Source organism: Aythya marila (genome assembly GCF_965140915.1).
Source record: "Aythya marila genome assembly, chromosome: 1".
NCBI classification, from domain to species: Eukaryota; Metazoa; Chordata; class Aves; order Anseriformes; family Anatidae; genus Aythya; species Aythya marila.
In genome coordinates, this window is record NC_139042.1 from 111,366,424 (window position 1) to 111,387,925 (window position 21,502).

The 21,502-nt window shown below is 41.6% G+C and overlaps 2 protein-coding genes across 5 annotated transcripts in view; one reads left to right on the forward strand and one right to left on the reverse strand.

Moving 5' to 3' along the window:
• The window catches only part of EPHA6 (EPH receptor A6), a 519,909-nt gene that overhangs the window by 170,559 nt on the left and 327,848 nt on the right, over positions 1 to 21,502 (reverse strand). The window lies entirely within an intron of this gene.
• On the forward strand, positions 2,840 to 3,889 carry LOC309891743 (inositol 1,4,5-trisphosphate receptor-interacting protein-like 1; the record flags this gene model as incomplete). The annotated part of the gene is made up of 1 exon (XM_082784569.1): positions 2,840 to 3,889. The coding sequence occupies one exon, from the start codon at positions 2,840 to 2,842 to the stop codon at positions 3,887 to 3,889; it is 1,050 nt and encodes a 349-aa protein (XP_082640695.1).

Genomic DNA, 21,502 nt, shown 5'->3' on the forward strand with positions numbered 1-21,502 from the left:
GCCGAGTTTCTCTCTAATCTGTTGTTGGTCTTACGTATGAAGACAATAATTATTCACCCATACAATTTTTCAACACTACAGATTTTCTTTCACTTGCAAAACATGCTGCCATTCATTATTTTACAAGCTTGAGACAGAAGCACTCCTAGATCTTTACTACTAACAAGACTTGCTCAGTCCCTGTTCCTTCAAAACGGATTGTATCAGGAGATATTTAAAAGAAATTCTTTAAAATAAAGTCTTACCACCTGTCAGTCTGTATGGCCGTTCTGTTCTGTCTGATGAGGTGTATGTGTGAAACACGCCCTCAAAATTAAATGTTTTGTATTTTATTTTAAAGTATTTTGCATAATTACTACTACAGTAAACAATTTAAAATATTTTAATGATGTTTCTTTAAATTACATTAGCTAAAATAATCACACAAATCTGTTCCAAGAATGTATGTTTTAAGGAGTTACTTTATATGCTGTGTATTTCTGAACCAAGCAGGATAACCTCAGTTCAAAAAAGCTCAGTGGAAATGTAAACTTTCAGGAATCGTATGCAAACCAAAAAACCTGTAAAACTGGAAAGAGTCCCCTGCCATATAAATGGAAATAATGTCAAATCAATGCTCTCTCACAGTCAAAGGGATTTGCACCATAATAATCAAATTCTTGGCTCCTTTCCATTGCCTTTTATTGCTGGAGCTGCCAATATGTGGTTTAAAGATGTAATAGGTCACTGGGAATCCTGCTGAGGGGCCAGCTCCCCCAAAATTAGAGGTTAGCTGTCCTTGCTTGGCAGAAGACAAAATTATGGTTGTATGGCACCGGCATATGAGCTCAAGTCAGGTAGCAGCATATATAGCTGAATTACACAGCAAGAACATGGTATCAGGTACCCATAGTACCCTTCATTTCATCTCCTTCTCCCAGGCATTTTGTTCTGGATCAGGTGATGGGCTGCTTGATGGCACCGGGAAATGTATAAGAGACCCCCCTGCCCCAAGTAGATCACTTTCCTTCCCATCACCTGTTATGATGACTGTAAACCCTGCAGCAAAAGTAACAGGATACGTGTTCATAAGCAGAAATTTTTCTGCTTTTGCAAACTCAAATGTTACGTGCTGTATTGCTCACAATTCCTCCCGACTCAGATGTTGCCACTCTTTGCTGTATACAATTTCAAATCAGTGTGCATGCTTCTGGGGAACCACTCCTGACATGCAGGATTCCTCCTAAAAATGATGTCAGGGTCGCTTATAACGTTTCCTTTCTAGGAAATTTGTGTTAAAAGAGAAGGAGGTGGAAGAAATTGGTTTACCAGCAGAATCAGATTGCAACTATAATGCTGTTAATCAGCATGAAAAAAGATGTGCTGCAGCCAATGTGTTATGTGAGTTATAAATATCGAGCCAGCACTGCTAGGTGCCCTATGATGCAGGGACAACCTGTGGTGACACATTTGTCCGAAGAACCTTGTTTTCAGATGCCTAATGTAACCTGGGAATTGGTATAAATTTATTGGAAATACAACTTGAGGTTAAGAAGGCGTCATTTATTGCAGCAAGATGTCATTATGGAGACAGAGCTGTAAGTAAGTCTCATTCAGCAACAACCCCTCCAGGGTCAAGTGGAACCAAATTGCTCTGCAGAACTTCCTGCTGCTAAATTGATCACAGAAGTTTGAAAATGAAATAAGCAGGTTAAATAGCACTAGGAAATCTGCAATCTTTTCACTCCATTAATTGCTAGTCATCCTGCGATGTAAGAGACAAGCCTAAAATGTACAATAGTTTGAGGAAATCTTCCCTGCTCTTGTTTATATCAAAATATGAAACTACAGATTGTAGGTCATTTTCTGTCAAACAGTACTTTACAGGTCTGAAAGAGGTTTTTGTATTAGCAAGAAAATAATAAATATTTTATTTGAACACCTTCTCTGAACCTTCTGTAAAAGCTGTTTGTTGGCATGTGCAGAGAATGTCAGAGCTACTGTACTTTAATATTCTCAGTTAATGTAAGTACATACAGACGCAGATACATCTGATACTGACTTAAAATGTACATCTTCCAACAATTCTCCCACAAATGTTGGTTCTTACAGAGCATTTCCTTTAACAGTGATGTACAATAGATATGCCCTCATAAATTGATTTTCCCAGTGACATTAAAAAAATATATATATATTACATACATAAATGCTAAAACCACTCCAAAGGTATGTTGTTACCTGCTCTTTACAAAAAATAATTAGAAATGATAATAGCTATCATTTAATATGCCTCTGCAAACAGTTTTATGTGCATGGCTTATGTGTATCCTTTAAATCTTTAGTGTGCATACTTATGCACAGAAAAGCACACCCTTTTAAACCCTGGCATATAGACTCACAGGACAGACAATGTGAAGTACTTCCAGAAGACCAGTATGTTACTGGCTTGTACTTGAGGCACATGAATCGCTGAAAAGCACTGTTGCTGTCAAATGTATGTTAGGTGTTCAACTTCTTGTCAAAGAATCACAGATGAATAGAATCACAGAACGGCTGGCGTTTGCAGGGACCTCTGAAGATCATCTAGTCAACCCCCCCGCAAACCAGGATCACCTATAGCACACTGTGCAGGATGGCATCCAGAAGGGTTTTGATTATCTCCAGAGAAGGAGATTGCAAGGACCTTCCCACAAGCTTGCAGGGGGGTGAGGCGAGGGGGATTGGTGTGATGCGGCTGTGGTGCCTGTGACAGCACAAAGGATGAGTCACATGGGGCAGCTGTTATAAGGGCCAGCAGCAGCAGCGCCACCACACTGTGGCCTTGGCCGTCGGTGAGTGCGGATCGCACCTCCTGCAAGCCATGGCTCTCCTGATCTTCCTCGCCCTGGCTGTGCTGGGCATTGCCCAGAAGCCGTGGCTGGTGAACGATCAACTGGATAGAGATGACTGTGAGAGAATGCAGCAGTACGCGGAGCAGCTGATTGAGGGCATGACTCAGCTGGTGCAAGAGATGGAGGAGAGGAACCAGCAGCAGAGCTGGGTGGCCCTGGGAGCTCTGCTCTTCACCGCGTTGAAGCAGTGGCAGTTCTGGGCCTTGGTCAAGCTCCTTGTCCTGGTCTTTGGGCTCTGCCGCTGGCTCAGGAAACGGAGCCGTGAACCAGGCAGCAGCAATAGCGAACACGGCACCTCTACAGGAGAGGAGGAGAACAACGATGATGGCGATGACACAGACGAAGACAGTGACTCTGATGACAGCTGGGATCTGGGCAGAGTTTGGGCGGATAGCACCCAGTGGCCGGCGCCAGGCATGGCTGACAAGTGCCAGATGGTGGAGGAGCTGGTGGAGGAACTTCTTGGTGCCTGCCGAGGACTCTTCGGGAACTGTCTCTTCAACCCACGGCTGCAGCCGGCCATCGGCATAGGCTGCCTCTACGAAGGCTGGAGTGCCCGGGAAGACAACGTCCTGTACCGCCTGCTCATGCCCCTGAGGCCTCCCCCCGGGCACGCCTTCCACCCGGAGCTGGGTGCCAAGGGGAAGACGCCAGCGAGGAAGCCCGGCCTGCGCGTGGAGCTGGAGTGCGCCTGCGTGAGGGAGCGGCTGGTGGGGGACATGCTGTGCTTCCTCCACCACCCCGAGGATGAGCTGAGGAGAAGACAGGAGCCCAGCCTGCTGCGCACCCTCTGCAGCGGCTCCTACCTGGATGTGGAGAAAACCACCCGCTGGTTCCAGGCCTTGGTGAAAGCAGCCTGGGAGCGTCTGCCGCAGTCGCGCCACTGCCGCCTGACGGTGCTGCCCTCCCGCCGCTCCTGCAAGATCAGGCTGGCCAGCGCCTCCGAGAGCACCCTCTCCATTGAGATCACGCTTGGGGTGCAGATGGACGACTCGGACTCTTTCCTGAGCCTAGAGTAGGCCATGGAAAGCTTCACCAGCAGCACAGCGCCACTGCACAGCACCAGTTTCTCCAGCAGCGCAACAGAGACACCTGTCAGCAGCGGGCAGTGACCACCCAGACCCTTGGAGAGACTCCGTTCCATCCAGGAGCTTCAGCCTATGCAGAGGCCAATAAATTGCTCGTGTTAACGTACACTTTGTCTGCATTTGTCTGTGCAGCACTTTGTGGGAGAATGTGGACATTCCCCCTGCTCAAGCAAGGCCACTTAGAGCAGGCTGCCCAAGACCGTGCCCAAGATGTGGTAATTACATGATAGGATATGCTCACATCCTAGAAACAGTAAGGTTGGAAAAGACCTCCAAGGTCATCTGGTCCTACCATCGCCCTGCCACCAATGTCACCCACTAAACCATGTCCGTATGTACCAGGTCCAAGAATTGGCCTAATTCAGATATATGTTCCTCAGTAGTTGGCAATGATATCTGCTTCTGTCACATTGAGCTTATAATTTTCAAAAACATGCAATATTTTCAAGTCCCTCTGTACTCGAACATATGTTGAAACCTGTGCAAAGTAAGCACTGAAACACAGAGCAACTACTAACGGAAGCTTTGATATAAGGAAAAAAAATCTCTATACATGTAGGAATCCCTTGAACACCATCTTGAGTTGTTCCTAACTTAGCATGACCATGAAAGGGTACTTACAAATCCAGATGTGTGCACTCTAGATCTGTTATTCCTGTGTGTATTGTTCAGAAGATAATGGTTCATAAAATGTGATAAAAGATGAAGTTTAAAAATAGCAAAATAAATAATTCAGTGTACCTTCCTAACAATTTTCTAAAAATATTATGCTGGCACAGAGTAATTCTTCGCCAATAACCTTATGGAAAAGAATTAATGATAACAAATTGGCTATTTATGTATCGCAATTTTTCATCCCAAGATGTGCTTGTTATCATTGTCAGGAACCCACATCAATAGTATTCATTTGCTGAGCCATCATGCTAACTCCACCATAAATCAGAATTTTCTATGCATCAGTAATCACAGAATCACAGAATTTCTAGGTTGGAAGAGACCTCAAGATCATCGAGTCCAACCTCTGACCTAACACTAAAAGTCCTTCACTAAACCATATCCCTAAGCTCTACATCTAAACGTCTTTTGAAGACTTCCAGGGATGGTGACTCCACCACTTCCCTGGGCAGCCTGTTCCAATGCCTCACAACCCTTTCGGTAAAGAAGTTCTTCCTAAGATCCAACCTAAAACACCTCTGACGCAACCTAAGCCCATTCCCCCTCGTCCTGTCACCAGGCACATGGTAGAACAGACCAACCTCGCTACAGCCTCCTTTGAGGTACCTGTAGAGAGCGATAAGGTCGCCCCTGAGCCTCCTTTTCTTCAGGCTGAACAAGCCCAGCTCCCTCAGCCGCTCCTCGTAGGACTTGTTCTCCAGACCCCTCACCAGCTTCGTCGCCCTTCTCTGCACCCGCTCAAGCACCTCGATGTCCTTCTTGTAGCGAGGGGCCCAAAACTGAACACAGTACTCGAGGTGCAGCCTCACCAGAGCTGAGTACAGGGGGACGATCACCTCCCTAGCCCTGCTGGCCACACTGTTTCTTATGCAAACCAGGATGCTGTTGGCCTTCTTGGCCACCTGAGGACACTGCTGGCTCATATTCAGCCGACTATCAACCATCACTCCCAGGTCCTTCTCTGCCTGGCAGCTTTCCAACCTCTCATCTACCAGCCTGTAGCTCTGCTTGGGGTTATTGCGCCCCAGGTGCAGGACCCGACACTTGGCTTTGTTGAACTTCATGCAGTTGGCCTCAGCCCATCGGTGCAGCCTATCCAGATCCTCCTGCAGAGCCTTCCTACCCTCAAGCAGATCGACACACGCACCCAGCTTGGTGTCATCTGCAAACTTACTGAGGGTGCACTCAGTGCCCTCATCCAGATCATCGATGAAGATATTAAAGAGGACCGGCCCCAGCACCGAGCCCTGGGGGACGCCACTAGTGACTGGCCTCCAACTGGACTTGGCTCCATTCACCACGATTCTTTGGGCCCGGCTATCCAGCCAGTTTCTAACCCAACGAAGCGTGTGCCAGTCCAAGCCAAGAGCAGTCAGTTTCTTGAGGAGAATGCTGTGGGAGACGGTGTCAAAAGCCTTGCTGAAGTCAAGGTAGACCACATCCACAGCCTTTCCCTCATCCATCCAGCGCGTCACTTGGTCACAGAAGGAGATCAGGTTCGTCAAGCAGGACCTGCTTTTCACAAACCCATGCTGACTGGGCCTGATCGCCTGCTCGCCCTGCAAGTGCTGCATGATGACTCTCAGGAGGATCTGCTCCATGAGCTTCCCTCGTACTGCGGTCAAACTGACAGGCCTGTAGTTACCCGGGTCAGTCCTCCGGCCCTTCTTGTAGATGGGCGTCATGTTTGCAAGCCGCCAGTCAACTGGGACCTCCCCCGATAGCCAGGACTGTTGATAAATGATGGTAAGCGGCTTGTCCAGCTCCTCTGCCAGTTCTCTGGAGTTGACCTCCTCGCCCTAGGCATCCTCCTGGGTACACTTGCTACCTCTTCCTCACCCACCGGCCTCTCAATCTCCAAGGCCTCAAACCTGTTGTGTAAGGGCACCTGGGAAGGTGGGGCCGGAAGGGGAGGGCATTGGCTGTGATGTCGAGCAGGGACCTGTTTCCATTCCTCCTCAACTCCTAGGTCCCCTGCCTCTGCCCGACAGCAACAGGGCAGGGGGTCCACCCCCATTTGGGGTGTCTCACCTCGATACCTCTCCTTGAGGCCCTGCAAGGAGTTGCTCCACAAGTCTATCTCCCACTCGCACTCCCTGATATCCCTCAACCTCTCCACCTCCTCCTTGAGCTCCGCCACCATGCGGACCAGGTCATCCACCTGCTCGCACCTCACGCACGCAGTTTCTCTGCCTCCCGCCGATGGCAGGAACAGGCTCAGACACTCCATGCATCCGGTGACCTGAACTGCTGCATTTTTTAACGGGTAGTCGGTCTGGGTGTGTACCGACTTCCTGGAGAGCGCGCCGTGCCTGGTGGCGACCATTATCACCTAGCTAACGGCTGTCGTTAAGGAGGTGCTCGTATGGGCCGGGGGCAGCGCTCTGCCCTGCCTGCTCGCCCTGCCTGCGCGAGCTGCCGCGCCTGTCCCTTCTGACGCGCCACGCCCTGTTTGCCCGTCCTGGTCGCCGTGCTCCTGGTCGCCGCGCTCCCTAGGGGCAGGTTTTGAACGGCCAGGGAGGGGGCGCTGCTGGCTCTGCCTACGCCTCGTCAGCCTCCCTTCACGAGGGCTGCCGGGTCCTGGCGGCTCCCTCAAGTAGGCTCGATGCCAGAAAAATTAGCCCTGCCTGGCCCGATCCCCCGCTCCGCTGCAGAATGCATCTGCCCCGGAGCCGATCGCCTCGGCAAAATAATGATCGTGGTCACAAACTATTAGTGCTGTTGGTTTAGCTACTCCAGCCATGGGTGGTCAGAGAGACTGTGATTGGGTTTATAACTTTCATGTAATGCAAGTTGATCTTCCCCTGAAATGTCTTTCCAAAAATTTCCACTTTGACTGAATGTATAAAGACTTGAGGAAGAAAGCCTGTTGAATAATTAATTCATTGGCTCTGGCTGACAAGAGAGGATTTGGTTGATCTAAGAATGCATTACTCTTCCTGCAACCGCTTTAAGTTTGATGGCGTTTCATTATCAGTACTCACTTTCTGATCACTTCCTTTTATATTTACACCACAGGATTCAGTTACTTTAGGAATCTAATTCAAATGGGATGCCCAAAGTTAGGAGCACCAAGACCATGTACAAATAGTGCAGGCAGACAGTGCCTCCAGATGGACAGGCAGAGCACTGATCTTAGATTTCTGAAATAAGAAAGCACCCCATGCCTTCTTTGGTGCCTCACCAAGCAACTGAGGTTCACAAACATACCTCCATGAGCTAAATGTGATTTCGTCTCTTAGTGCTGCTTGTCCAGAGACAGACAATGTTCCCTTCTTCCAACTTCACACAGTAAAACAAGACCTTAGAAAACACAACTAAACCCCATTCTCTATTTATAATCTGAAGATTATAAAACAGCCCATCTTAAAAGCGTTATGATCTCAGGCTGTCTGGTCTGTGCCCTGCATCTCTTCTCAGCATCTGGACTGGGAAGACAGAGCTGAGCCACAAGGTGTCTCCTAGTTCTTTCTGCAGAGATGAGAATGAGTGAGACTGATGTTACTCTTCTCCCATCCAGGACCTCCTGAACGCTTTGTGCTTTCTCAGACATACTCTGCATATCTGCTAATGCACCTCTTCTGCTGGAAGCACCTCATGTGCTGTGTGGTCCTAATTTGTACCTCAAGCACTGAACTCAGTGAAGCCACACAACAGAACAGTGGAAGGAATATAGCCATGATGCATGCAATTGTATATTTAAAATGTACCCCCTATCTCTACATTCATGCATGCATTTTACGTTAAGCTATGTCTTCTACAAAAGCAAATCCACACACACAGAACTGCACTGACATAAAAGCTAATGAATTTTGCTTGTAAAAGTATGCAAATATGGCAAGACTTCTAAAATACTGAATTATCTTTCCTCAACCAGTAGGAATTTCTCACCTCTAAAACAAGTTCACAAAACTACCTTACTTTTTTTTTTTTTTTTTTTTTTTTTTTTAAGCTAAAAAACATAGTACCCTGGTCCATTTGACATCCCCATGTAATATCTTTAAAAAAAATGCTTTACGATTTCATAATGTAATCTTTTGCATCAGAACCTCCCATCAGATATTCAAATAAGTCCTGTTGTAACATCTCTACACCAATTTCAAAGACACTGTTTGCTTCCTTTTAAAATAGGTAGAAACATGAGCATGGTACTAGAGATTTCAAGATAACAACAATCACTATTACCTCACGTTTTAGTAAACACAGTCCTGAATACAAAACTACCACAGCTGATAAGAACAGCTGATAAGAACAGCTGATAAGAGGCATTTATTGGTATCCTTAAGTAATTGCAACTAGAGAATCTTATAGCAAGGAGGACAATAGTTGATATATTTCAATGCTTATACTGCTTGATGAAATAATTATGAAAATTTTGTATCTTTAAGAGTGATTTGTATGTGGCATTCAGAATAATCACTTGTAAATATATTTGCTGTTATGCTAAATATATAATTGAAATACTCAGTTCTTATAATTCCAGTTCAAGTGGCATATATGCGCTATTCTCAGCGTCTGAAGCATTCATATGCTACACAATCAATTCACAAGTTTAAAGAGTTCTTATATGTATCTTGTTAGCAAGCTATCTACACTTGTTCTCTCATGCTGAGCACAGCAGGGCTACCGCCAGCCCCCTGATCCCCCAGCTGACTTCCAGCCCTGCAGGAGAGTGCGGTGCGGCCTCAGGGATGCCAGTCCTGCAGACTCCCATGCTCCTGTCTTTGCTGATGGGCAGCCTGAGGGGATTTAGTTGCAGTTAACCCTCACTGACATTATCATCTTCCAGCCCTGGGGGTGGCCTTAGGCTGAGGATCCCCCTGTTTGCTCCAGTCCTGACCCAGGTCTCAACCTCGCTCCCTGCAGCTGTGTGAGCGCTGGCGTTGAGCTGCTTGGTGGTGTTTGGGTTTGTGGCTTCCCAGATTCCTGGGATCTACCAGGCATGAGTAAATACAAGTTTGTATAAAGGGAAGGCATGCTTTATAACCTGCTGGAGTTTTTTGAAAGTGTCAACAAACGTATGGTTAAGGGGAATGCATTTAATATAGATGACACAGATTTCTTAAAGGTTCTTGACAAAGTCCCTCACCAGAGTCTCTTAAAAGAAGAATGGTCTTTGCATGGATGGATAAATAAATGAAGACAGAAAACAATAGGTAGGAATAAATGGTCTTTTTGTTTACAGTGCAAAAAGTTTGCCAGAAGCCTCCTGCAACACATTTTGCTTACACTGTGCCATTCAAGTTGCTCATAAATGATCTGATGAGATGACAAAGTCTGCTAAACTCATTAGAGTAGTAAGAAAGGAGTACTAACTGTGAAGAACTATGGAAAGACTTTATGAGATTGAATTACTGGTTAATAAAATGGCAGATGAAATTTGAAACAGCAATGCACATGCCAAAAAATACCCTAATTTCATAAGTAAAATAAGCTCTGAGCTAAACATTCCCATCCAAGAACAAGATTCTGGAGTTGTATTAAACAGATCTATGAAAATGCCAGCTCTGTGTTTATTTATGTAAAAAGATCAAGTGAAATGTTAGAGACTACAAAGAAAGGAAAAGAGAACAAAACTGAACTTCATAGTGCCACAGCACCAGTTCGCATTTCAAAAGCATTTTGAATATTGTGTGTGATTTTGGCCCCCTCATCTCAAAAATGATATAGCAGAACAGGATGGGCTTCAGAAAAGAGCTGTAATAGTTAGCATATCAGAGAAGCCAAGTGAATTACATGCAAGTAACTCCAGAAAAGATTAGGGCTTTCAAATCTGAAAAGGAGGAGACAACAGAAGGTTAAATCATGAATGACATGGAGAATGTAAGGAGTGATCATTCATTGCTGCTTCCAGCACAGAAACTAGACAGCATCGCATGAAGTTAAAGGAAGTGATTCTCAGTAAAATGTGAAATTAAGCTGCAGAATTTCTTGGCAATGGATGTTATAAATTCCTATTTAGATTCCATGTACTCAATAAAAAATTATTAAATAGCTACTGGGCAAGGAAGTCCTCAAGGTACAACTTGTCAGAGATTAGTTGAGTACTCAGGGAACGCATCCTGTGAACTTCTTTCTCTTACTCATCTCTAATCTTTAGGTTTTAGCTTCTGCGAGAGAGAATATGAGACCAGATGGACCAACAGTGTGTGATGCAGGACAGCTGCTTTTCTGTGTAATCAACAGGAACAGAAAGTGAACGGATGAGGAGAGTAGGGTTGCTGCCTAGCTTGTTTGTCTACCTAATAGTTTGATGAAGAGTTTATCTATATTTTTTTATTATTATATTTTTTTCACTGTGTGTGGGTGATCCTGTGTGTTGTGCTGGTGACAGGTCTGGTCTCTTCTCAATGAATCTACTGCATGTGCGTGGAGAAACTGCTTGCATATTGCATATTGTACAGGATCTGCACAATACATGTATGTGGCATCACCGGCATATCTTAGATGCACTAGATTCGTTCAGCATGGAGTCCAGTTGCATATACTCTGCTTTTTTTTGTATGGAGTCAGCAAGTTTACAATAAACTGACGAACTGCTAACCACAAATGAAGCACTGCAATGAAACTTATGGAATATTTGCAGGGAGATAGTTGTACCAAAAAAGGGGTAAACGGTGATATTAGCCCATCTGTTTGAGGGTGTCATCCAAGAGAGACCTGCATTACCCATGGATTTTTATAATCACACAAATATGAAGTAGGTACTGAAATTAATACACCACTGGACTTATCTTTCTTTTTAAGTCTCACAGCAGCTGAGACATTGCTTAAAATATGAGCTATACTTCTTAACGTGATTTACTTGATTAAGGAACTCAGCACTATCTTAAGTATCATCACTACAGCAAGCATTTCATTGAATAAAGATGTGACTGGGTTGAAAAACTCACGTGAAAAGATTTATTACTTAATAAAGTTTGCTTAGCACATTTAGTCTGGATGTGAATCATAAAACATTGGATGTTCACCATCTATATCCTGCAGCACATAAAATAAGGTGTATCTAGTCCCCTTCCACAGGTCAAAAAATAATAACTGCATTTTGGCTACTGATCAAACAAAAAATATGTAGAGATAGAAGCTGCCCCATCTGTGTTCTGGCAGCAAAGTGGCTGAGGCATCTTCATAACTGAATCAGAGACATGAGCTTGAGACCGGCCTCATCTCGGCACTGAAAGCCATCTACAATCACTTTCCCTGCAGGTGGGAAAGCATCTGTGGGCTGAGCAGCAAAGGTGGCACGTCAGGCTGTCAGCCACATCGCTGGCCGGCGTTTCACTGCCTACAGCCCTTTATGTGCTGTACCGACACCAGCCCAATGGATCACCTATGTAGGAACTGACTTTTTGTCTCAACTGTCTAGAAAACAAGGCTCCATAGTGATTGCTTTTAAGTCTGCCTGGCAGGTGAACTTAGAAATGCCTAAGAATAGGCAACTCCTGGGTGGCTTTACAATGCATGACATTTTGTGTCTTCACGGCTACATACGCATTTATTGCAAACTGTTTCTAAAATAAGAGATGGCTCTTAGCATGTAAGTAACAAACAAACTAAAACCTCAGCAATTCATGATTACACTACTATCCTGCAATGGAAAATACACTTTCTTCTTTCTTTTCTTTTTTTTTTTTTTCTTTTTTTTTCCTTTTTTTTTTTTTCTTTTTTATTTTTTTTTAATTTCTAAGTTTAAATTGAGTTCTCTTATCCAAGATTAGTTAAGAAATGACAGTATGAATACAGAGATATACAAGATGACTGAGTCACGTTCCACTGATTTACTGAAAAGCTGTTAGGCAGAGAACACGTAAGGTCTGAATGCGAAGCCGTGTCTACTTGTGAAAGTCTGTACGCATTATTTAAGAGGTGAGAAGCAACCACAGTGATACAAGAAAAAAAAAAAAAAAGTGAAAAACAGACTTCTGATGAGAAATATTAAAATATACAGCTTTTCACAGAGAACATTTTTATAGATCTTTATTTTAAGGACATATTTTCACTTCTGCTTGCCACCCCCTAGTACGTTTTTTTGCAACTTTTGCATTCATTTTGGTTATTTTTATTACAAATATTTCTATCCGTAACACTTGTGGAAACTCATTAATGGTTATTTCTTGAAACATTTTTTGCTACCAGAAATGAATGAATAATGAAAAAATATTATAAATGGATATAAAATAGAGTCTACTGCTATGTAAGAATCGGTGCTTATTTATACCCACTTAAAGTACAAAACTGCATGGCTTAACCTTGCAAACACGTATATGCTACTGGCAGTATCAACCAGGTGAGCAACCAAAAAAATGTGATTTAGCCACAAAACCCTGATTATTTCTCTTTTCATTTGTTTTATTTCGAACCTTTTAAGGGTACGCCATGTTGTCAAAGTGGCCACTAACAGTGCACAGAAAGTACTCCTATCATTAGGTTTCCTTTTCTGTACATACCCAGAATTTCTGTACATACCCAGAATTCATCTCAGTCACTTTCAGTCTTTTAACATCCCTCAAAAAAATCGTGTCTTCCTACCCAGAGACAATGTCAGTAGGATTTCTTTTTTTAATGGCAATTATCCACTGAAATCTTTGGGTAAAAAACAAACCAAGAAACAAACAAAAAAGAATAGTCATATAACTTAATCCATAACCTTCAACATTTTTATTTGGGAATGTCTATAGGCTTTCATGTAGCTCATGACTCTGTTCCTTTCTATATGTTAGATTTTTTAGTCCCCATGTGCACCAGTTTCCTCCTCTAGTTTTAGGAGGAAACTAATCCTTGGGACATCAGGCAACTGTGATTGATGTGAGATACTGTTTGATGGAGACCAAAAAATTTCTACTCTGATGATAGCCAAACTTCAGTTTTCAAACTTTTTGATTCTCAGAAGGAAAGCAAAGGCTTTCTAAGAAAACAGACGCCATATAGATAAAAATCAACAGTAATTATAATTTTAATTGAAAATCTTTAACCATCTCAGCTATATTTACATCTCTAAATATTCCACTTTGTTCCTGTATGATATATATTTAAATGTCAAGATGACAGAAGATTTCAATGTTGATGAACACATAGGCTCATCTGGGAGCAAGCACACTTTTTTTTTTTTTTAATGTATATTTGAGACACAGGCAGAGTACAGTTTCTGAAGAATTAAGAAACTCTGATCAAAATGATGTACTAAAATCCTACAGAACTTATACACCACAATGATCAGGGACGGCTGATTACAGCTAGCTTGCTGAATTCAAATTAATCCCAGAACTCCACATGTTGGCTTCACCACAAGCATTGCAAATGAGACATTTGAAGAGCGAGGGGAATTTTCAAAATCAGACATAAACTAAGAATCTTATTCCTGAGACAGTACAAATCTAGTCTTGCGCTATTTATGACATGATAAAAGGAAGCTTTTAAAATGTGACAGAAGGAAAGACTGGTATTGTACATCTGAATTCTTAATCAATGAGACCATGAAGATTAGGACTGTTACCAGGCCTGAGTCACAGATTTATTGCATTTGGAAACACTGATGTGAAGTATAGACAAGATAAATACTGGAGATGACACTAGCAGCTGATACAAGTACTTTGAAGTCCTCAATTATGATCCATTATTTATGATCTAGCAATAAAAGTGTGGATAGGAGGACAGAGTCACTTTCTCAAAAGCTTGAATCCAAGAGATGAGGAATTAAAGAAAGGAACAGATGATTTCCTGAGAGAGGGCATAACTTGTGTTTTCCTCACACTTCTAGCAAGCAATCCCAACATTTGGAATGTGTAACAACATTATTAAAATTGCTTTGCATAAAATTATTTGTATCCTAAATAATGCATAAGCAGTGCTCATTACTGTTGGGATTATTTTGGACTAATTCAGTGTCAGAAAAATTACTCTAACCAGAATCAGCAGGATATTGGACTCTGCACAATACACTGAAGCTGCCTTGCATGTACATTGGTTTGGGTCCAGTAGCCCTTCATTACAGTCACAGAAGTTTTTATAGCAGCTGGAGAGCCTTATAATTGAAGGTATAATCTACTACATCTGAAGATTAAATGTAAATTAATACTAATTTTCAAATGTACGTATTTGATCATGCAACCTGGATTTCCAAGTGTACTAAGCTCTTACAGCATCCAGATGGAGTTACAGCTGCCCAGCTCCTCTGCAGTGCAGGCCATGGGCACTAATTAGAATTTGGAACAACGACAGTAGCTTCTGCATGTTTACACGGACTACCCAGGGTAAGCTTTCATTAAAGCTACCTATAGAAATAAGTATATATGATCTTTAAATTAATCTTTCCAGAGCACCTCACCAAGTTATACTGAGATTCTAAGACTACCGTTACTGAAGTGGACAATTTAATCCTAACAGCCATTCTTCTGAAAGATGATGTTGAATACATCCTTCTCCAGTACCTGAAATCTTCATGGGTTCCTACCATAATTAAGAAAATGATATAGGTACTTAAAAATTTGTTTTCTGCTTTGAGCAAATATAAATGTAGGGAAAAAACAACAATAACAAAAACAAAAAACTTCTGCAACATAGCAATTTAAAATATATAAAAATACATGAAAACGTAGAAAAAAGGCCAGTATTTCAAAGAAAATTAAAAAAATATATATATCATTTCTTCACTGTCCATTTCAATTAGCAGAAATATTTTACTTAGTTACATTTGTTTACCCACTGATCCAAAATACATTACTAAATAAAGGCACTCCATTGTGTCCTTTGAATTTGACTTCAGTGTAATCAAAATCTGTTACTTTACATTTAAATCTTTTTGCAAACACATTCATTGCTCATTCTGAACAATGAACTGCAGCCAAAATGAAGGGACATAGAGAAATTTTGATACAGGATTCAGTGGAGGAAATTCGTACTGCTCTTTTATTTGTCTCTGCAAAATGCTAAAACTATTCCTAAATTTAATACTTAGAAAATACTAAGAATAACTTGGAAATCACCAACATCCACGCCTTTTATATCTGTTTAGTGGTAGCTCCAAAAAAACAATCCATTGTCTAAACTCCATAGGGTTGTGTACAAATCGGAGTTTTCTCCCCTACAGCTAAAGGTTTAAAACTCTAAATTTCTTAGTAATTGCTGCACCAGTGATGATCTATTTTCCTCCTTTTATTTGGTTTCTATTTTTGAGTAGGAATACAAATTTCTAAATGCTGTTCATTGATTCATTGTTCAAATGGGTTACTGTTTCTACTTTGCTATCACAGCTTCTTCCCTGGATCTTGCAAGACTCTCCAGGTAGGTGAATTTTTCTGTTTCCAATGCATGACTGTAGCAAGGACAGGGAGTTTGAAAGGGGACCAGGAGGACATGGGTACTTGCTCTCCACTGTGGGCAAACCACTGGTTGCAACGTGGTGACAGCGAACTGGGAAGTGTCTCCAGGAGGAACAGCACCTCAGCCAGCAAAGTGTTTTTCTGCAGTTCTACCCAGCAGCACCAGCAGTGTTCCTCCATATACTTCTGTGGCAGGAGGCTCCACTCCTCAGAGATCCTCTTGCAGGATGGTGTTGTCCACTTCTACTCAGAGGGGATTTAAGTTATTTTTAATGTGTGCCAAATGATAAACATGCATAAGCAAAAGGCTCTGACTCCATCAGAACCCAACTGAAAAAAATTCTGTCCGAAATATTCTCACTTTGATATCATTGTTCTGACAAAACAGGTATATTTCTTGGTTGTCAACATGAGAGCATATTTTTATTCATGCTACGCTGTAAAGGATTTTAAATTGCCTATGAAGGGGCGGTGGGGGTGGGAAGTTTGTTCTTCATGCCACCATCCAGGTGGCCTCTTTAGCAGCAAGTTGGCTCAAGCACGCGCTCCAGTCTCAAATTGTTGTGTGTGTGCTTCTGTGGCATGCTAAGCAAATCCTGCCATCCTCTTCCAGCTCTATCAGCTAGCATCTTTCAATCAACAAATTGCACTTTGGCACGAACAGAAGGTTGAAGATGGACTTCTGCCACCCTCCCAGTCCCAAGCTAAATAGCTATGAACATATGCAGAGTGTGTTGTTCATTTTTAGGGTTTTATGAAGGCACGTTTAATTGTACTGAAAGTGCAATTGATGGAAAGTGAGCTACAGATTGAATAGGCAGTGCAGCAGATGTACAAGGTCATTCAACAAGGACTACTCATTACTTCAAATTACCACCCTTGAGGAGAAATTGTAGTATATGCCAGGATGGAGGCTTGTGCTCTAACACCTCATCTTTCTGTTCCATCCCAAAGGCCATCTTTGTTGTCTCACAGATAACGTTTCCCAATTAGAATGTGCTACCTTAAATTGCAATGACTCGATGGCCATTTCTAGTATAATTCACATATGTGAAGTATGCTACTACTGCTTCCATTCATTTTAAGAAATAAGTTGCTAGAAGTTGCATACAGTGCGTTCATATGTTCACAGACCTGTTTCTGACCCATTTGGCAATGATGACAGACAGACGCCTTGCTCAGTTTTAAATCACATTAGTGTTCTATTTTCATTTACCTTTTACTTTCATAACTCCTCATTGAATTATAGTCCGACCAAATTTGTCAGAAAAGAACATAACTTGCTCAACAACTTACAGGGTTTGACAGCTTTGGAATTTTTGCTTTGACTTACTTGGCATTCGTGAACAAAGACAGATATTAATTACCCGGACACCATTAACTACACCACTTTTTCAATTCTTTTGGAATCAACAGTATACTACACAAGATAATTCATCACCTTTTTGCAACAACTGCTGCTTCCCAAAGAGCAGCCATCACAGCTTTCATACTTTTCAAGCATTTCCCAGTGAGCTAGAAGGGAAGCTTTGCTCTTTCCATATAGGAGAGATGTAAATTTAGGTGAGATGGAGTCAATGAGGCATTATATAAAGAATGCTCTTTCCAAGACTTCTTCCAGTTTCATTTAGCAGAAAGTCAGATTTCCTATCGAAGGAGTACTGGCCAGAAGCAGGAGGAAGTGACAGCAATTAGCTCAGCCGATAGTTATGTCCCTCTATACCAATCAGTTCTCTCTCTAATATGAGAAAAAAAGAAGTGCATTTTCCTCAGTACTGTTTCTGATGTTTGTGGTGGGAAATGACTGTCAGCTGTACTTCTTGAAAGTCTACACATCTTCTGGATTTACTGACCTATGGTAACATGGCCATCTCGCAGTGATGATTCTCACAGCTGCTTGAGGAAAGCAGTCTTAGTTTTCCACTAAATCTTTCCATGTCTAGATTAAATAAAAAAGATGCCTTGAAGTCCCAGATGATTATTGTATATATGAACAAAGCTGATTTTAGGCAGCTGTACCTACTTTTGCAAAGATGAGTGCTGCTGTATTTACAGTCCAGCTGCTTTGCCCTGCCAATGCACAGGCTAAGGAGTTTTGCCTTCAGGGGATGTGGCTGCTTGCCTGTGGGACCTATGGATGTCACCTCATCGGCTGATTTCTCACCTTCTGCAGCAATACTTTGCACCGGTGGCACACAGCCTCACTGCCTTCTCACAGGGAGCAATAGGTTACATGTCCTGTCCATCCCTTCAGTGGATGCTTTTCTGGCCTCTCCAAACCCCTTTCCAAATCACAGTCTTCTTTCTCGGCAGGACCTTTAAAAAAAAGACTTTACGTTTCCTTTCCCTGTTGGCTTTTTAGACTGTTGTCTTCTACACAGCAAGCCTTTTTGTTTAACAAATGCATGCTGTGATGGTGTATGTCATGACATCAAGAAACTTTTTACTGTTTATTTTTGAAGACACGGCAGAGGTGCCTTCAAGTAAGAATGTAAAAAGTCTTCAACCTTTCTCTGAAGAACTTCAAGTTGGACAGAAGATGTTAAAAGCAAAAGAGAATGGTGAAAACCTAGGGCATAACTTAATATTTACTACTTGTATTGGTCAAGACAAATCTCAGGAAGTATGTAAGCTACATAATCCTTAACCTTGTATTTTTGTGCTAGAATTTAGTCTAGGGATGCTGACAAAAGAATACGATAAACAGCATGTTTACTTATAGGAGAATGATGGCTCCTATTCATATCACCTTCAATCTACATATTTAGAACTGCTGATCTAACAAATGCCACTGAATGAAAAAGAACTGGGCATCAGTAGGAATAGTGTTATTTGCAAACACTTTTTCTGCAGAAAAATGTCAACCTTTTTCAAGATAACTGACTCAAGTAGCTGTACTTTGAAATATTGGCTAATATCTTCCAAAACATGCTAACTAATTTTCCTGAAAACTGAACATATATATATATATATATATATATATATATATTTGTTTTCAAAATGCAAAAGAGAAAGTGTAAGAAAATGATTTACTGGGTACATTTCATAATGTAACTGATAACACTTATCCTGCATGGTTGCAGAACACCCAGTAATTATGAAGAGTGGAGTAAATTTTTCTTTCTCATTTTCATGTCATCCCATTTCTTCAAGACCTGGCATCAACTACATTTATTTATGAGTGGTCACCTATAAATCTCATGATAAGAACTGCTTCTTACAACCCAAAGGCCTGAGATAACACGCTCATTCAAGAAGGTATTTTTATCTGTGTGCTGTGTACATCACTGTGATGAACCATTTTTACTATATTCAAGTACTACAAGGTCTTCAAGAGTATCAATCAGTCAGCAGATACACTCTCTGGAGGCTTTATGGTTCTTTAAAATGACACACAATGCTTAGTTAGTCTATGGACTGCATGGCTGTCACAACTGATAAGAGCTCGAGTCAGTGCTAGACACATGCAGCCTTATTTTGTTTTTCTTCCCTCATTCTTTGTCACTGTTTATCTCTGTTTTGCAATACTTAGTTTTTCTAGTGGACAAATACAGTTCCTTACAGTAATATGACTTTCTGCAAAATGTTAAGAGCACCAAAGTAATTCCATTTTTTTTTTCATTTTTCCCATACATCTGACTGATATACCACTCAAAAGTCATCCAATCAAGTGTATCACACTGCAATACCATGTCTTGTGGTTTGTAAGATGCACTCTGATCAAGAAATGGCTAGAAACAGTAGTAGCTGTATCAAAACACTGCAAGAAGAAACCATTATGTGAAAGAAAAACACTTTGAGTCTATGAGCATTGCCAGTGTTCCTTCAAAAGCAAGTTATAAAATGATATAATAACACACAGAAGCATTTGTTTTGTTTTGTTTTTCAGAGGATGCTCCCTGTGCACTTAAAAAAAATAAATCAAACTTTTCTCTAATGGAAGGAAATTAATGGAATTACCGCAAAGACAAAAATAAATAACATGGTAGAGGTTGGTGGTGTCATTTTATTTCCTGATAAACAGGTAGGCACACTGAGTAGTCACTACTAGTAAAGTAGCAGTTCTGACTTAAGTGTTATGGATGAGGACAAACTTTCTGAAGTGCTCCATTTATATTGGAGTCAAATTATACCGATCACTGTCACAGTTGGAACTCAAAGTACTGCTGCTTGCACTGATCTTGTTTTCCAGATTAATCTGAGTTCACCCTCAAATTCTGCCTACAAAAGTACTACAGTCACTAAAACAATTTTTACAGAGAACACTTTCCTAGCAAGCGAGTAAATAAGATATTCCTTTCTACTAGACATTTATTAGCTCCCATTGTTCTTGAATTTTCACTTTGCTGCGCCCATTTCAACTTATGAAGACACTGATAGTTTATGAAAAAATGTGTCATGTTCAAAGTCTCATTTTGAATGAACTCCCCATCTAGTCTTTCATCAAGTATACACAACTGCAGAACATTCTTCCAAGAAGGATGTTCTTTTACAAAGAAACCTTACTACTGCAATGGTTTTACTGCCATTACATTATTCTTAAAAATACATATTTTCAGTTATAAATTGTATGCAGGTTATTCAGCTGGCTATCTATAACTTTTGTTTCTACATTAACTCATAAAGTACTGAGAAATGAGAATACTGCTAATAAAAATGGAACAGTGCAACAGGCAAGGAGGTAGCTCAACTTCTATATAGAAAATTATTAAATGAAGGTCTATACGGCTTGACATAATCTGATGCAAATATGACTACAATGAGTGCACTTTTACAGAGTAAAGAAACACATCACTTTATAACTATGAAACCTCAAGGAAAGAAACTGAATAATCTCATCAAAGGACTGAATGTTAGGTGTACTGGAGCCAGCAGTTCATAAAATCTTGTATTTCAAATTTAGATTAACTTCTTTTACAGAATATTAAATTTTTATTTGCTTAGGGGCATCCCTTTAATGTCACGAGAATGTTAGTAGGAGTTAATAGAAGAAATTTTGTATCATCAACAGTGAAGAAAATTGGATCCTAGCAAGTGTATTGAATAATAATATGATGAAGAGGACACAGGAACTGGACAAAGATTTTATGCAGCTACCACCATGCCCAGATAATGCTAGATGTAGAACAGACAAGGAACAGAGCAGCCTTTCAAAAATTAATTAATCAACCTTCATTCCACTGAGGTAATGCCTTCTTTGAAATGTGTTTTTGCAGGGTTTTTTGACAGCTTCTCCTCGCATAAATCACCACCTTAATTCCAGCTCCCCCTATAGCAGAGGTAAACCCTGCACACCTTACTGTTTCAACAGACATGCCCCATCCCCTGCTTATCATCTTACCTGCATACTTTCCACCAAAACACTTAAACCACAGGGCTGTTCTGTGTGAGAAGCATCTCTCCTCCTTAGCTCTGATGGAAGACTTTCCAGGTAATGTTCCTCATTAGGAAGTAACACCCTGGGAGCGACATTGAGCATCTCAGCATTTCAATGCATTTCTCAAGAGCACTTCAGCAGATGCTGAGGGTAAGCATAGCTTGGGGCAAGATG